Genomic DNA, 14504 nt, shown 5'->3' with positions numbered 1-14504 from the left:
GACAAAGCTGCAAAAAAATACTGCTAACCTTTGAGCAGATTGTTCTTCCATCAATATTATTCAGGCTTGAGACCTCACTAAAGAAATTCTGTATTTGGCCAAGACAGGTATTTCACACTATCCGAATTCAGTTCCTGTTAAAGTCTGGGCAGAGAGCTAAGACAGTGGGGGAGGTCGACATCAAGCTTGGGAACTCTAAAATACTAACTGCCAAACAAACAAGCCCTCAACTAACAAGGTTAGAAAAAGATTAGGACAATAAAAAAGAATATTTATACCCAAAGAAAGCTTCAGTTCATGGATGATAAGGGCTAATCCACAAGTTTGCCACCGTTTACTCAGGAGACCAAGAGATGATATTAAAGAAGATCGAAATAATTGATCAAATGTTGAGGTTGGCAGTTAGTGCAACAGAAAGTTTGAATGTTTTGCTTCTTTCTGGCAGCTGTTCCATGGAACTGCTATCAAGTCCAGCTTCTGAAAGCACTAAAGCTATTCTAGAAAAGTGCAATGGCTCATTTCTCCTAGTAGTAACACTAAAATACACTTGGAAGATATTTTAGCTAGCTAGTGTCAGGGGAGGAAAATAAATGAGATGAATTTCTTGGGAATTAGCCTGGGACATATAGTAAAAGCAGACAAAGCAGCAATGGTGAGTTCACAGCTTCTGACCATATTAGACCTAGCCTGCCTGGAAATTCCCTTAGTTAGCCTCTTGAAAACTCCTCTCAACTTCCTTATAGAACACTTGTTGAAAAAAATAACTTACATCCGGCTGAAGCTGCCTTTATGAAGCTGCTTTATGAAGCTGCTTTATGAAGCAAAAGAATTCTTATGTTCCTAATGCTAAAGCAAAGTATTTTATATGCTTTGGTATGTTTTGGAACCTTCCACTTTTTCTCCTGAAGAACTCACACTGTAAAGTAAGGATGAAAGAAACTTTCACTGAACACTGCAGCTGATCTCTGCATCTCGCCCGCTCTGCTCACTGTGGCTACCAGGAAGGTAAGTCACTCAGCCAAAGGGCCACCTCAGAGTGGACATGGTGAGATTCAGTTGCCTTTGGGGTCCAGCTCTTGCCATCCTTCAGCCGTCTGCCTGCATGCTGCCCACTTGCCCTTCGCCTCAGACTGGGGGATGCGCAAGTCCCTAGCTCTGGCCTTTCCTGGGGCCTCTGCCTGAATGCTGTGACAACAGTGTGAGCCCCATTGACTAGAAGGTAAAGCTGGCAGTGTAGAAGGAAGACCCACTCTGGGCTTTCTGTGCTCAGTCAAAGGACCACCTTGGTAAGGGAGGGGGAGACACAATGAGGCTCAACTGCTTTTTGGGCACAGCTTTGGCTTCCACAGGGCCTTCTGGATGGGAGACCTGAGAGAAAATACCTCCCCCTAGAACTGCCCTGGAAGTGGTATATCCCCATGTTAGGAATAAGTCACCTAACAGTTGGGTTGGAAATATATAAACCAGGATAAACATTTTAATACTGTTTCTTTAAGGGAATGCTAAAATTGTAATTGGGTATGGTTTCTCAAATGGCCATAAGATGGAGCCAGAAACGTGGGTTGTTAGTCCTGCTCTTCTGTTGTTGCTTGATGTTCAATGTTGGTTGATTTGCATTTTTTCCCTATTGACTGTTGCTGATCGTCATTCTTCTTGGATTAATGTGAGTCTGATTACTGAACTGTTTATGATACTGGACTTCGTTATTTGGATTATCCCTGGACTGAAAACTAACTGCTATAACCGTGTATGACTTGGACTGTTTGTTGAACTTTGATTAACCATTTACTGGAAGTAAAACCTACATTTTACTATTCAGTGTATCTGTGTGTTGGTTGTGTGTTATTCAATACCACTCTCATTACGTCTCCCTGCGTGCACTCATTCTCCTAACGGGGAATTACCTCAACACCCTACCAAGAAGCATGCAGCCACCACCTCCTCTTTGCTGGTGCAAGAATCCTCCAGCTGCTGGTCTTTGCTGGCATGAGAAGCCTTCAGCCACCGCTCTTTGCTGGCTCAAGAAGGCTCCAGCCAGTGCTGTTATAGCTGTTGCTATTTGCTGGTGTGAGAAGCCTGCAGTCAGTGCTTTTTGCCAGCATGAGAAGGCTCCAGCCGCTGCCTTCTCATGCTGAAAAAGACTGGTGGCTGCATGCTTCTCACTCTGAAAAAGACTGGCGGCTGCAGGTTTCTCATGCCAAAAAAGAGACAGCAGCTGCAGGCCAGTGTCTTGGGATGGGGGCATGTGCCCAGCTGCACCAACAAAGGCTGAAAGTAGCCACCCACCATTTCCTGCTACAAAAAACATTTTTAAAACCCTGACTGTTGGGCAACGAGATCCAGCAACAGATGAGGCATTGGAGAACCATTATTGCTGTTGCTGCACAAAGGTAAGTCCAAGGCTCTGGCCACTACTGCTTCGGCCCACTTGTACTGCCTCACCTTGCCATGAGTGACATCGAGTTGGCCATGCCTACTCAGTCACATGACACCCCTCCAGCCACGTCCACCTGTTTTTGAGGACGAACCAGTTGTTAAATTAATTGGGCTGATCTCTATTGCAGACGCTGCTTTATGTTAGGCTACAGAACTTTTCCCATTCAATCAACTAGAATGAACTTCTGAAAACATATCAAAACGTATCAAAAGGAATCCTTTATTGAGATGAGACAATTCATGTAGGGGTTAAAAGCAGCATGTAAGGTCTCTCAGGCATGCAAAGATAGATAAAGGAATTTAAAACCCCTCCCCTTTTCTTGATGTGTATTTAGTAAAACAAAGAGCCAACATGTTAATTTGCCCCACCCCCTTTTTAGAACGATCTTTTTTCAGTTTCCCAGGACACATCTCACTGTGGAATTTTTATGGTCTCTTCATCTCCTGGCTGTCTCCCTCAGAGGTGACAGGTTCCGGCCATCTGGGTTTCATCTCTCCATTGTATCATGTGTAGGTTATACAAATTTGATATAAGATTAAATATATTCAGGTTACATCCAGAAGGATTTCTTTATCAGTCTCCCCGCCCCTTTTCTTCTTCCATTGAAGAAATGATACACAGATCTGACATCCTGCCCCCCCTTAAAAAACAGATAGGTCTACCTGGAAAAAACAAAAATCATGCATTACATTTGCAATTTAGGATAGTTTATCAGGGTATGTTAGGTGGAACTTTCATAGTGTCATTTGGCTACCCACTCATTTTCTGAGGAAGGAAGGTGTTTCCAATCTACTAAATATTCTGAGGATCCACAGTCAGTGTGCGAATCAAGGATATCTTTCATTTCAAAATGTTGTTCCCTATGTACCATGATGGGAGATGGAGGTGTGGGAAGGTGGGGTCTGAGGTTTAAAGTGATCTCCAGTTTGAGCAAGCTACAGTGAAATACTGGATGAATCTGCCTAAGTGTTTTGGAGAGTTGAAGCTCTACCATCACGGGGTTAATAATTTTGGAAATGGGGAAAGGGCCAATGAATTTTGGTCCTAATTTCTTAGAGGGTTGTAATGATATTAAGAATTTTGTGGACAAATATACACGGTCCCCAATCTTGAAAGGTTTAGGATCGCAGCGCTTTTTGTCTGCTTGAACATTAAAAGCTGCACTAGCTTCCTGTAATGCTAATCTTACCATTTGGCCACGTGGCTTGCAAGTTATTTATCTACACCTTAAGGGAGGGGATTTCAGGTTCTTTGGTGGGTAGTTCCGACATGGGGTTGAATTCTTGGCCCATGGCTACCTGGAATGGGGTGAACCCCATACTGCTATGGACTGAGTTATTGTACGCTACTTCTGCAAAATATTGTTCTAATACGGTGTTTGAACGTTCAGAATCTCCATTTGTCTGGGGGTGATTTGATGACGATAACCCTGGGTGGAGCCAAATAGGTTTAAAAATGCCCACCAAAATTTGGATGTGAACTGAACATCCCTATCTCAGATAATCCGTTGGGGAGCTCCATGAAGGAGATAAATGTGTATTAGCAACATCTTTGCCATTGCCTTGGCAGTTGGGATCTTTTGGCATGGAATAAAGTGAACCTGTTTGGAAAAAAGATCAGTTACCACCCAAATGACAGTATTTCCAGCACTTTTGGAAAGCTCCACTATAAAGTCCATAGAAATCTCTTTCCAGGGTGCAAAGGGGTCTGCTACTGTCTGTAAAAGTCCAGGAGATTTTCTTTATCTTTTCTTTGCAGCAGAACAGGTGGGGAAGCTGGCAACATAGCTTTCAATGTCCTTTTTGAGAGACGACCACCAAAATTGTCTTTTGATGAGGTGCAGGGTTTTTACAAACCCAAAGTGTCCCGCTATTTTGGAGTCATAGCAGCATTTCATGAGGTCCATTCTCTGGCTTGCAGAGACATAAAATTTGTTTTCTACCCAAGCCAGTCCATCTTTAATTAAACAAGTGTTTTTGTTCGCCTGGAGCCAGCCGTCCTTAAGTAGTGCCTTAAATATTGACCTCGTTCTGTCTTCAGTCAGTGATGATTTTCTTTTCTCTTGTGCCCGGGTGATTACTTTGGCTGCTAGTGGGTCGGTTGGATCATTGGTTTTATAACCTCAATCCTTTTGCTGTTGTATTGGGCTTTTCTGGACAGTGAATCTGCTAAGAAGTTCTTTCTCCCAGGAAAATATTTGAGAGTGAAATTAAACCATTCAAAATATTGAGCCCACCTTGCTTGTTTTCGGAGAGTTTCCATGGATTTCTCAGGGCTTCCAGATTTTTGTGATCAGTCCATACTTCAAAGGGGATTTGGTTTCCTTCCAGGAAATGTCTCCATGTGAGCATTGCCCACCGCACAGCATATGCCTCTTTCTCCCATATGGGCCGGTTCTTTGCTCGGTTTCCGTCAATTTCTTGGATGTATAACCACATGGTTGTAATTGTCCATTTCCATTCTTTTGGAAGAGGACTGCTCCAACTGCAACATCACTAGTGTCTGCTTGGATGACAAAAGGTTTTTCGGGATCTGGGTGCTTAAGGACTAGTTCTGCTGAGAATAGACGTTTGAGTTTCTCGAATGCCGCTTGGCATTCCATTGTCCAGATAAGGGGTTGCCTTGGTTTGGGTTTCTCTCCCCCACTTCAATTTTAGCCAGTTTGTGATCGGGAGGGCGATGTTTGCAAAATCTGGAATGAACTGGCGATAAAAGTTCACAACCCCCAGGAAGCTTTGCAGTTGTTTGCGGGTGTGCAGTGGGTCCCAGTCCATGACCGCTTTTACTTTCTGTGGGTCTATCTCTATTCCCTCGTGGGATATTCTATACCCCAAGTAGTCAATTTTTTCTTGGTGGAATTCTCATTTAGAGAATTTTGCATATTGTTTAGCATCTAAGAGTTTTGTGAGGACTGCACGTATTAGCTTGATATGTTCTTCCATCATTTCCGTGTAGATTAAAATATCATCAAGATACACTAGAACCCCTTTATATAAAAATTCATGCAGGATTTCATTGATCAATTGTATAAACACAGCAGGTGCTCCCTGCAGTCTAAAGGGGAGCACTTTAAATTGGTAGCATCCCAATGGTGTGTTAAAAGCTGTCTTCCACTCATCCCCTTCCTTTATTCTGATGCGGTAATATGCCTCTCGTAGGTCTAACTTTGAATTTTTTTTCCTTTCGAGAGGTGGGCTAACGTGTCCTTCATGAGGGGGAATAGATACATATTCTCTATGCAAATTGCATTCAATTTTTTGTAATTAACACACAAGTGTACAGAGCCATCTTTCTTTTCACGGAATAACACTCAGGCAGCTATTTTAGGACAGGCGGGTTCAATGAAACCCCTTTTTAAATTTTTATCGATAAATGCTCTGAGTTCTTTCAGTTCTCTGAGGCAGGAGTCCCCAACCACCGGTCCAGGAACGGTACGGTCCGTGGATCATTTTTTACCAGGCTGCAAAGCTTGGGTGCCGCGAGGGGGAGGGAGGGAGAAAAGAGCGCTAGTATGCCCCAGCGCTAGTCTCCCTTTTCCTCTCCTTCTCCCCCATCAACCACGCACACGCACGCGCGCAGGTAAAGCTGTTGCTGTTGCTGCTGCACCACGACCCGGAGGAACAGATTGGGCACAGGCGCTGAAGGAGCGCCACGGCGTCCGTCGCCAGACAGCAAAGAAGCAGCAGCAGCTGAGGTGGCGGCTGTGCCTCCAACTTTCTTGGGGAAGCTCATTCCCTGACCAGTCCCGCTTCCCGGCCCACGCTTGCACCCCTCGCCCCCCCCCCCCACTGACTTCCTCACAGGTGGAGGCGGGAAGCTGCGAGGAATTTGGGCGTGCTTTCTAGCGGGCTGTGCCAAGTCTTTTTTTTTTTTGCCTGAGGCTGGAAAGAAGAAGGGCGACAGGTCACTGAGGAAGGTGAAAGAGACTGAGAAGGGAGAGAGAAGCCCGGCTAAAACAGCTCCGCGCTGCTTTAGGGACTAGTAGTAGAAGGTACCGGTCCGTGGAAGAATAAATAATCGTAAAACCGGTCCCTGGTTCAAAAAGGGTTGGGGGCCACTGCTCTGAGGGACATGCAGTACATTTGTGGTTTTGGGAATTTAGCCCCTGGTAGGATTTCGATGGCGCAGTGTGTGGCACGATGGGGTGGGAGTTCATCACAAGCTTTCTCACTAAATGCTTGGGCCAGATACTGGTACTCATTTAGGATGTTAATGGTTATAACCGACTGTCCGGTCATGGCTGACTCTCTGTTCTCTGTTCCTTACTTAATCCTTTCCTCTGAGCTATTTGCAAATACAACATCTCTCTGGAATTGTACAGTTCCTGTCCTCCAATTTATTTTTTGATTCCATTTCTGTAGCCATGTGAGACCTAGGACTAGTGTCCTAGGTGGAGGAGTTACTAAGAAAAAGGAATGTGAGGTAGCAGAATGTGAGGCAATTGGCAGTTGGAACAGAGTTCTTTTCAGGTGGGGAGGGAAAGTAGAACTCCTAAGCATCAGAGTGTATTAAGAAATACTAGTCATCTGATGGTCATTTTGAAAAATCCTTTCTTAGCAAGCACCTAGAAGCAAAGAGGAACATATGCGCCAAATTTATAGGCTTTACAGTTCTGGAGATTTCGTGATGCTTCATGAAACAGGTGAAACTCAAAAAATTAGAATATCGTGCAAAAGTTCATTTATTTCAGTAATGCAAATTAAAGGTGAAACTAATATATGAGATAGACTCATTATAGGCAAAGCAAGATAGTTCAAACCATGATGTGTCATAATTGAGATGATTATGGTTTACAGCTCATGAAAACCCTAAATCCACAATCTCAGAAAATTAGAATATTGTGAAAAGGTTCAATATTCTAGGCTCAAAGCATCCCACTCTAATCAGCTAATTAAGCCATAACACCTGCAAAGGGTTCCTGAGCCTTTAAAATTTGGTCTCTCAGTCTGGTTCAGTAGGAATCACAATCATGGGAAAGACTGCTGACCTGACAGTTGTGCAGAAAACCATCACTGATACCCTCCATAAGGAGGGAAAGCCTCAAGAGGTAATTGCAGAAGAAGTTGGATGTTCCCAAAGTACTGTATCAAAGCACATTAATAGAAAGTTATGTGGAAGGGAAAAGTGTGGAAGAAAAAGGTGCACAAGCAGGAGGGATGACCACAGCCTGGAGAGGATTGTCAGGAAAAGGCCATTCAAAAGTGTTGGGGACTTTCACAAGGAGTGGACTGAGGCTGGAGTCAGTGCATCAAGAACCACCACACACAGACGGATCCTGGACATAGGCTTCAAATGTTGTATTCCTCTTGTCAAGCCACTCCTGAACAACAAACAACGTCAGAAGCATCTTACCTGGGCTAAAGAAAAACAGAACTGATCTGTTGCTCAGTGGTCCAAAGTCCTCTTTTCTGATGAGAGCAACTTTTGCATCTAATTTGGAAACCAAGGACCCAGAGTCTGGAGGAAGAATGGAGAGGCACACACTGCAAGATGCTTGAAGTCCAGTGTGAAGTTTCCACAGTCTGTGTTGATTTGGGGAGCCATGTCATCTGCTGGTGTTGGTCCATTGTGCTTCATGAAGTCCTTATCAACCGGATAAGACTGTGCAGGAGGAAGAACCAGAAGGAGAAGTTTTCTTGGCTGAACTGGGACATTAAGATACTTTTAAACACCCTGGAAACCTGACTTTTGGATTGATACATTTGTTTCCAAAAGAAGTTGTTAAAACGGCGAAAGTGCTGAAAGGAGAGTTCACTCCCCTTCCTTACGGAGAAAGCAAATGAGTACTAAAAAAACCTGCTTCTTTAAGGTAAAAATAAGCTCTTTGTTATAAGTGGGAAGGAGAGGACTAAAAAAACCTTTAAAAATTTGTTGGAGGAGACGCCTTGAAGATTATAAGATCAGCAACTAACTGTAATATGGCTTTAAAATATATTTTGGGATTTTGCCCCAGGAGGAAAAACTCCAAAGAGAAGAAGAGGAAATATTTTGTGTCTGTTTGGATTGTTTGATAACTTTGACACTTGGAAATTACTTTAAGATTAAAAACATCTGGGTTGTTCTTAAAAATTTACAGTGGCACTATCTGTGGATGAATTAAAAATGGAATATGAAAAATTAAAAGAAAGAGAACAAGAAGGCAAGGATTCTTTGGGAGCTGTCTTCCACTTTGTAGAAATGGCGGTTTCTACATATCAGCAAATACATGAGGAAGAAGGAGAAGGAGAAGAATATTCTATGTACAATCCTTGTTTATTGATTGCATGTAATATTCTAATTTTCTGAGATTGTGGATTTGGGGTTTTCATGAGCTGTAAGCCATAATCATCACAATTATAACAAATCACAGCTTGAACTATCTTGCTTTGCATGTAATGAGTCTATCTCATATATTAGTTTCACATCTTAAGTTACATTACTGAAATAAATGAACTTTTGCACGATATTCTAATTTTTCGAGTTTCACCTGTATATAGCATAGTACTATTCTTTTTTTTTTAAATAAAAAAATTATTTGGATTTTCACAAAACATAATACAAGTAAAATTTCCTTTTTTGAGAATGGCATGGTCCCAGGTTATCACTTCTCTATACAGACACAAATTCAATTTCATATTAATCTTTGTGTTCTATTCCATATCTTATTACTATTTTAACATTTTCTCAATAATTTTTCCCTTCGTTTTGTCAATCTTACTTTTAATTATCTCATTCCTTTCTAAATCTTTTTCTAAGTTTCAATACCTTTCTAGTCATTATATTTATACTTCTGTCTGTCCTGTCTCAATTTCATATTTTCTTTTCTCATTAAACAAAATGTTTCCCTGTAGTTACTAATTGGAGTATGACACCTTTGTATCTTGTATTTTTATCCATTCAACTCTTATTTAAACTTCAATTTATGCCTTTACAATTATAACATTCAATATAACACATAACTTCCAGTCGAATTCTGCTTGGTACATTCTTAAAATACACACTAATTTCTTAAAGAGAAAATGTATATATAACAATAATAAATAAAATACTTATTCTATTCCAATTCAGCTCTATCATTGATGTTGGTTATAATCTTTGACATCTTTAACATTTCTTTTCAAAAGGGTATTATACTTCTAGGAACACTTATAATATTTCCATAATTTTTTCATGTTTGTTTCATATTCCTCTTCACTTAAATTTTTATAACACATTTATAATAATTGAAATGTTCCCCTCCTTTCCTAATTTCATTCTCTCATTCTTTTTATTTCATTTATTTATTAAACATTCCATTACTTTACAATGAGTATTTTATCTATCATTTTAATCACACTTGTTTCACATTTTCAAAGTTCATTTCTATTTCTAATATAACAGTACTATCTTATGTACTCTTGCAGAATTCCCCTTTCAATTAAGTTTTCACCCATTATCTCTGTGTCTTCTAAATAGGCTTATACCCTTAATCCTTGTACATTTTCCCTGTTTCTCTATGTCCTGTTTCTGTCCTTTATAATTTCTTTTCCTTTCCCTCTTCCCCCTCTTCTTCTCCTTTCCCTTTTTCTCTCTCTAATTCTTTTTCTCTCTTTTGTAATCCTCTCTTCTGTTTCTTCCTAATGTTGTAATTACTTTTCAAACTATTCTTTTTTGGGGTTGTTTTTTCAGATCTTAAATTTTTCACTCTCTTTCCCCCCTTTCCTTTCTTTTCCCCACATAGAAATACTTGGTCATTGAAGATGGCTTCTTCTTTGTCCCGCCCTTCTTGTTCTACAGGCATTTCCTGTTGTTTCTCCTAGTTCAGGATCTCCACTTCTAAAAATTGAAATATGAAGCCAAAAGAACCTCTTCCTTCTTGTGCATCTTCTTTCTGTTTTTTAAGTTCCATTCTCAATTCTTCCAAGCGTGATACAATTTTAAAAACTTTTAAACAACCACTCAATTAATTTTAGTCCTTTAGATCCAATCGACAAAAATCCAAAAATCACCAAGTAATCCAAATAATCCAAAGTTGTTTCTTCTTGCTTCTTTTTTCCACTTTCTCTTCCTGGGATTCTCTTATCTTGTTACAAAGTTTCAGTTAAAATGTATCTTTTAGGAATCTTGTTAAAGTTTCACTGTTAATTCCTTTCACTTCCAGGTGGTCTCCTCCATTTTCCAGATCCCACCCTTTTGTTTTTTTCCTTCTTTTAAAAGTCTTTGAGAATCCAGAAATCTTTATTATCCCTTTGACATTTTATTTTCTGCTTAAATGCCTGTTAACGTCAAAGTGGTTTTTTGCCGGTTTCTTGCTTAAATCTCTTAGTTGTCAATATAGGGAAGAAAAGAAAAAAACCCAAATCCTTTCCCTTCCCTCTCTCATTCGCTGCTACAAAGTCTTCTTTGGGAACAATGTTGTTCTTTATAATTCAAATTCCAGGGTACTTTATATTGTTTCTTTTTCAGTTCGATCCAGTCACCCAAAACTTTATCTTCTTATCTTCCTCCTGCACATTCTTTTCCAGTCAAGTTCTTCTTTGAGGTGGCCATTTCTGACCACTGCTGCAACTGCCTTCGGGAAAGGGAGTAATGGCCAGCTGGGGAGGAGAGATGTGACTTTTCTCAACCCTGCTGGCAGTCTCCCACCTCTTCACCACCTCTATGGGGTGGCTTAGCCCTGAAACCAGCCAGCTCAGGGCACTCCAGCGGCGAGCACAGATCAAAACTGCGCATGATTGCAGATTTCAGCCTGTCACTGAACAGCATAGTACTATTCTGTGCTATACATAATATGGTATGTTGATAATGGTTTTTAAATATATCAGCATTTCTTATATAGATAGTCCTTGATTTATCATCAGACCTTTCAAATCTACCACAAGCTATTATTACTGTTAGTTATTACTGTTTTTGAAGTTACCACCTTCCCCACAGTCACATGATCATATTTTGGGTGTTTGGCATTTGGATTACTATTAGGGTCATCACACAGTCACATGGCTGCAATCTACAATGTTTTTGCCTGGTGTTTATTTTCAGTTCCTAGCCAAAAAACAAGCATACATCAGGAAAAATGCATTTGCTTAACAATCATGGCTTTCATTTTACAACTGCCTTACAAAATACTGAAAAACCTAATCTAGTAATATATGCCTTGACTTATAACTGCAATGACTTACAATCATAATTTTGACTGAATTATGGTTGTAAATTGAGTACTACCTGAATTCTACCTGAATTTGATCCAGAAGAAATCACAAGCCTTTATATAGGGCTGGATGGGTCTTCCCATCTTCTACATCCCATCTTGCCACTTAACTCTGTAACGTCCTGCATAAGAAGTCTACAACATGAAGGCATGTACTGCAAAATCCTCTTCAGAATAGCCTGCTCCAATATGTGAAAAGCAAGGGAGTCCAATGGAAAGAGTACGGCTACTGGCCATGCTTCCTTAAAAAATGACAATTGCAATTAAGTGACAACATTAAAAAAAGAACAGAAAGTAGAATTAAAAAACTATCCTCCCTAACAGTAATGTACCCTTATAACATACAATTATGCATATTCTTTGTGGGCTTGAACTGAAGGCTAAGGAAATGTAAAGGGACAAAATAAACATTAGATTTTAAAACCAAGGATTCAGGGAAGAGATCCTAGACAACAGAAGAAATGGATAAAGTTAGTGCTAATCAAAAGAGAAATATGGAAATATATCAAAAGCCTAAGGCAAGGAAGAACTGTAGAAAGTTGAAAGAAGGATGTAAGTTGTAATGAGCCAAAAAAATGCTGGGTTATAACTGTAATTGATGACAGTGCTCCTTCATAGAAGTGGTTTCATATTTTTAATTATAAACAGAGCTAAAACAAAATAATAAAAGACTTTATGAAATACATGTCTTCTTACTGTAGCAATTGATTATAAATACTATATATAATTTACCTATCTGAGTGGTTATTTAATACTAATCTGACAAATACAGTCATAAAGACAAATGAACAAATTTCAAAATCCAAAGATTCACTCCAAGGATGGGCATATAAATATGTGATATATGTTCAGTGCACGCTTAGTATATATATGTTCCTCTTTTGTGTTATAGGCAAAACTATTATTCCAGCATCAGATAAAGTAAGATTTAAAACTTAAGACCATCCTTGCTTGGGAAATTCTGAAGTGGCTGAGAAGAAAGAGCGAAAGAAGAATGCCAAACTCAAATGAACTCATCAGTTCTGAGCAGTTAATTGAAACTAAACATTACCAACTCGTGATGACAGGAATACTGTTAATAGAACATTGAAGCTGAGAGATGTGTAGAAATAAAAGAATAATATATTTCATTTCTTTAATTTTACTCGAACAAAAAGATTCAAAGCAACATTTATCCAGATATTTGATATTAATAGCTTGCTAATTTGGAAGGGTTAAGATTTTCAAGAGATTAGATCTCACCCCAAAAGTTCCTCCTATAATAGCCATGTTGGGATACATGTCCGTTGTCTTTCTATATCTGTTCTCTTTTCCACTGCAACAAATTTCCTCAGCAACCACTAATACATGCTTTACTCAGTGTCAAGTGAACATTTTACTATTTTCCTAAAAAGTCTGCATACCATTATGTTTTTTTGTCCAGCAGAGGTTATCAGGATGTTTCTGTCACTCTCCAGACCAAGATGCAAGTTTTTATCAGATGTTATCCAAAGGCAAGCCACACACTTAATTACTTCATCTGCACATAAATAAAGGTTCCAAGTTGTTGGGGACCATCTGTCCTTGCACATGTGATTCAGAAAAACAGAACAAGTGGGAAACAGAAGTAATTTTACTTACGGCTGGCACAGTTTGATTAGGTCCTGGTCAGTGGTGCCCGGAGGAAGGCCTCGGATGTACAGGTTGGTTTTACTCAACAGTTCACCATTGCTGCTGTTGCTATTGTTATTGCTACTATTAGTACTGGGGCTGGGAGGAGCCATGGGATGGCAATGTGGTGCATAGGAATGCTGAAAAAGAGAGAGAGGAATATTGGGGGGAAAGATACAATCAGTATTACAAAAGTAACCCTGGGCTGTCAGGAATACATTGCTTTTTTCAGATTTCTTTGGCATGTTGGAGATATTCTCCTTGAAATCTGGCATGCAAAGAAACCAATTAAATTGGATGCAATTTAAAAGTAATAAAATATAAATTGTATTAAATACAATTAAAAAGTATGCTGCTTATTATTCTACCCTTTCCACAGACACATATAAAAAAACAATTGCAATTATGGCAGTGGTCCTTGAATTTATATCAAAGTGTTTCAAATGGCAGATACAGTGCAGGGCTCACAGATATTGTACAATCTATCCTAAGTAATGAAATGACTTAAAACCACAACTGAGCCCAAAATTTCTATTACTAAGTGAGCCAATTATTAAGTGACACCCCTCAATTAATAAATGAACCACTGCAGTTGTTAAGTTAGTAACACGGTTATTATGAAAATTGGCCTCCCCATTGACTTTGCTTCTCAGAAGATTGCAAAATATGACCACATGACCCTGGAACATTGCAACCATCATAAATACATTGCCAAGTGTCTGAATTTTGACTCTTGACAATGCTGCAACAATCATAGGTCTGAAAAATGGTCATAAGTAATTTTTTTCAATGCTACTGTAATAAATGAACTGCTGTAAACAATAGGAAAATTCCAAAAGTTCATCTTTTTAGTCATAGGCGTTTGATTTACAATGATCATATCAAAGAAAAAAATGTCTGATTTTTCCATAATATTTTTTTTGCTTTACTCCAAGCTCTTACATTTTTCTAGGCTTTTAAAGAATAGGTTAATTTACAATCTGAGGTTCCTTTCTTCTAGTTTTATTTTATTTTATGATTTATCATGTTGTTTATATTATCTTGCAGAAAAAAAGAAGAAAAGAAAGGACAAAGCCAGAATGCAGGAAAAAAGAAATAAAATATAAAGAAATAGTTTCTTATTTTCTTTATAGGAATTCTAAATATAGATATAAATTAATGTCTTATTCTGGGTTACAACATAACTTTCCTTTTTTCAACAATATATTTTTCTAATTATTAAAATAATATATCATAAATTCTTTTTATTCA

At 39.2% G+C, this 14504-nt stretch overlaps 1 protein-coding gene across 1 annotated transcript in view; it reads right to left on the bottom strand.

The window, feature by feature from the left end:
• RBMS3 (RNA binding motif single stranded interacting protein 3) overlaps positions 1 to 13387 on the bottom strand; it is a 444163-nt gene extending 430776 nt beyond the window's left edge. The window contains exon 1 of the mRNA XM_026708139.2: positions 13224 to 13387. Coding sequence (XP_026563924.2) covers positions 13224 to 13366 — 143 coding nt within the window. The 5' untranslated portion in view covers positions 13367 to 13387. The remainder of the gene's footprint in view (positions 1 to 13223) is intronic.
• Positions 13388 to 14504: the final 1117 nt, after the last annotated feature.

The sequence above is a fragment of the Pseudonaja textilis genome, chromosome Z, assembly GCF_049901715.1.
Source record: "Pseudonaja textilis isolate UNSWEBS1 chromosome Z, rPseTex1.2, whole genome shotgun sequence".
In the NCBI taxonomy this organism is placed as follows: Eukaryota; Metazoa; Chordata; class Lepidosauria; order Squamata; family Elapidae; genus Pseudonaja; species Pseudonaja textilis.
This window is presented reverse-complemented; position numbering and strand designations above follow the sequence as displayed.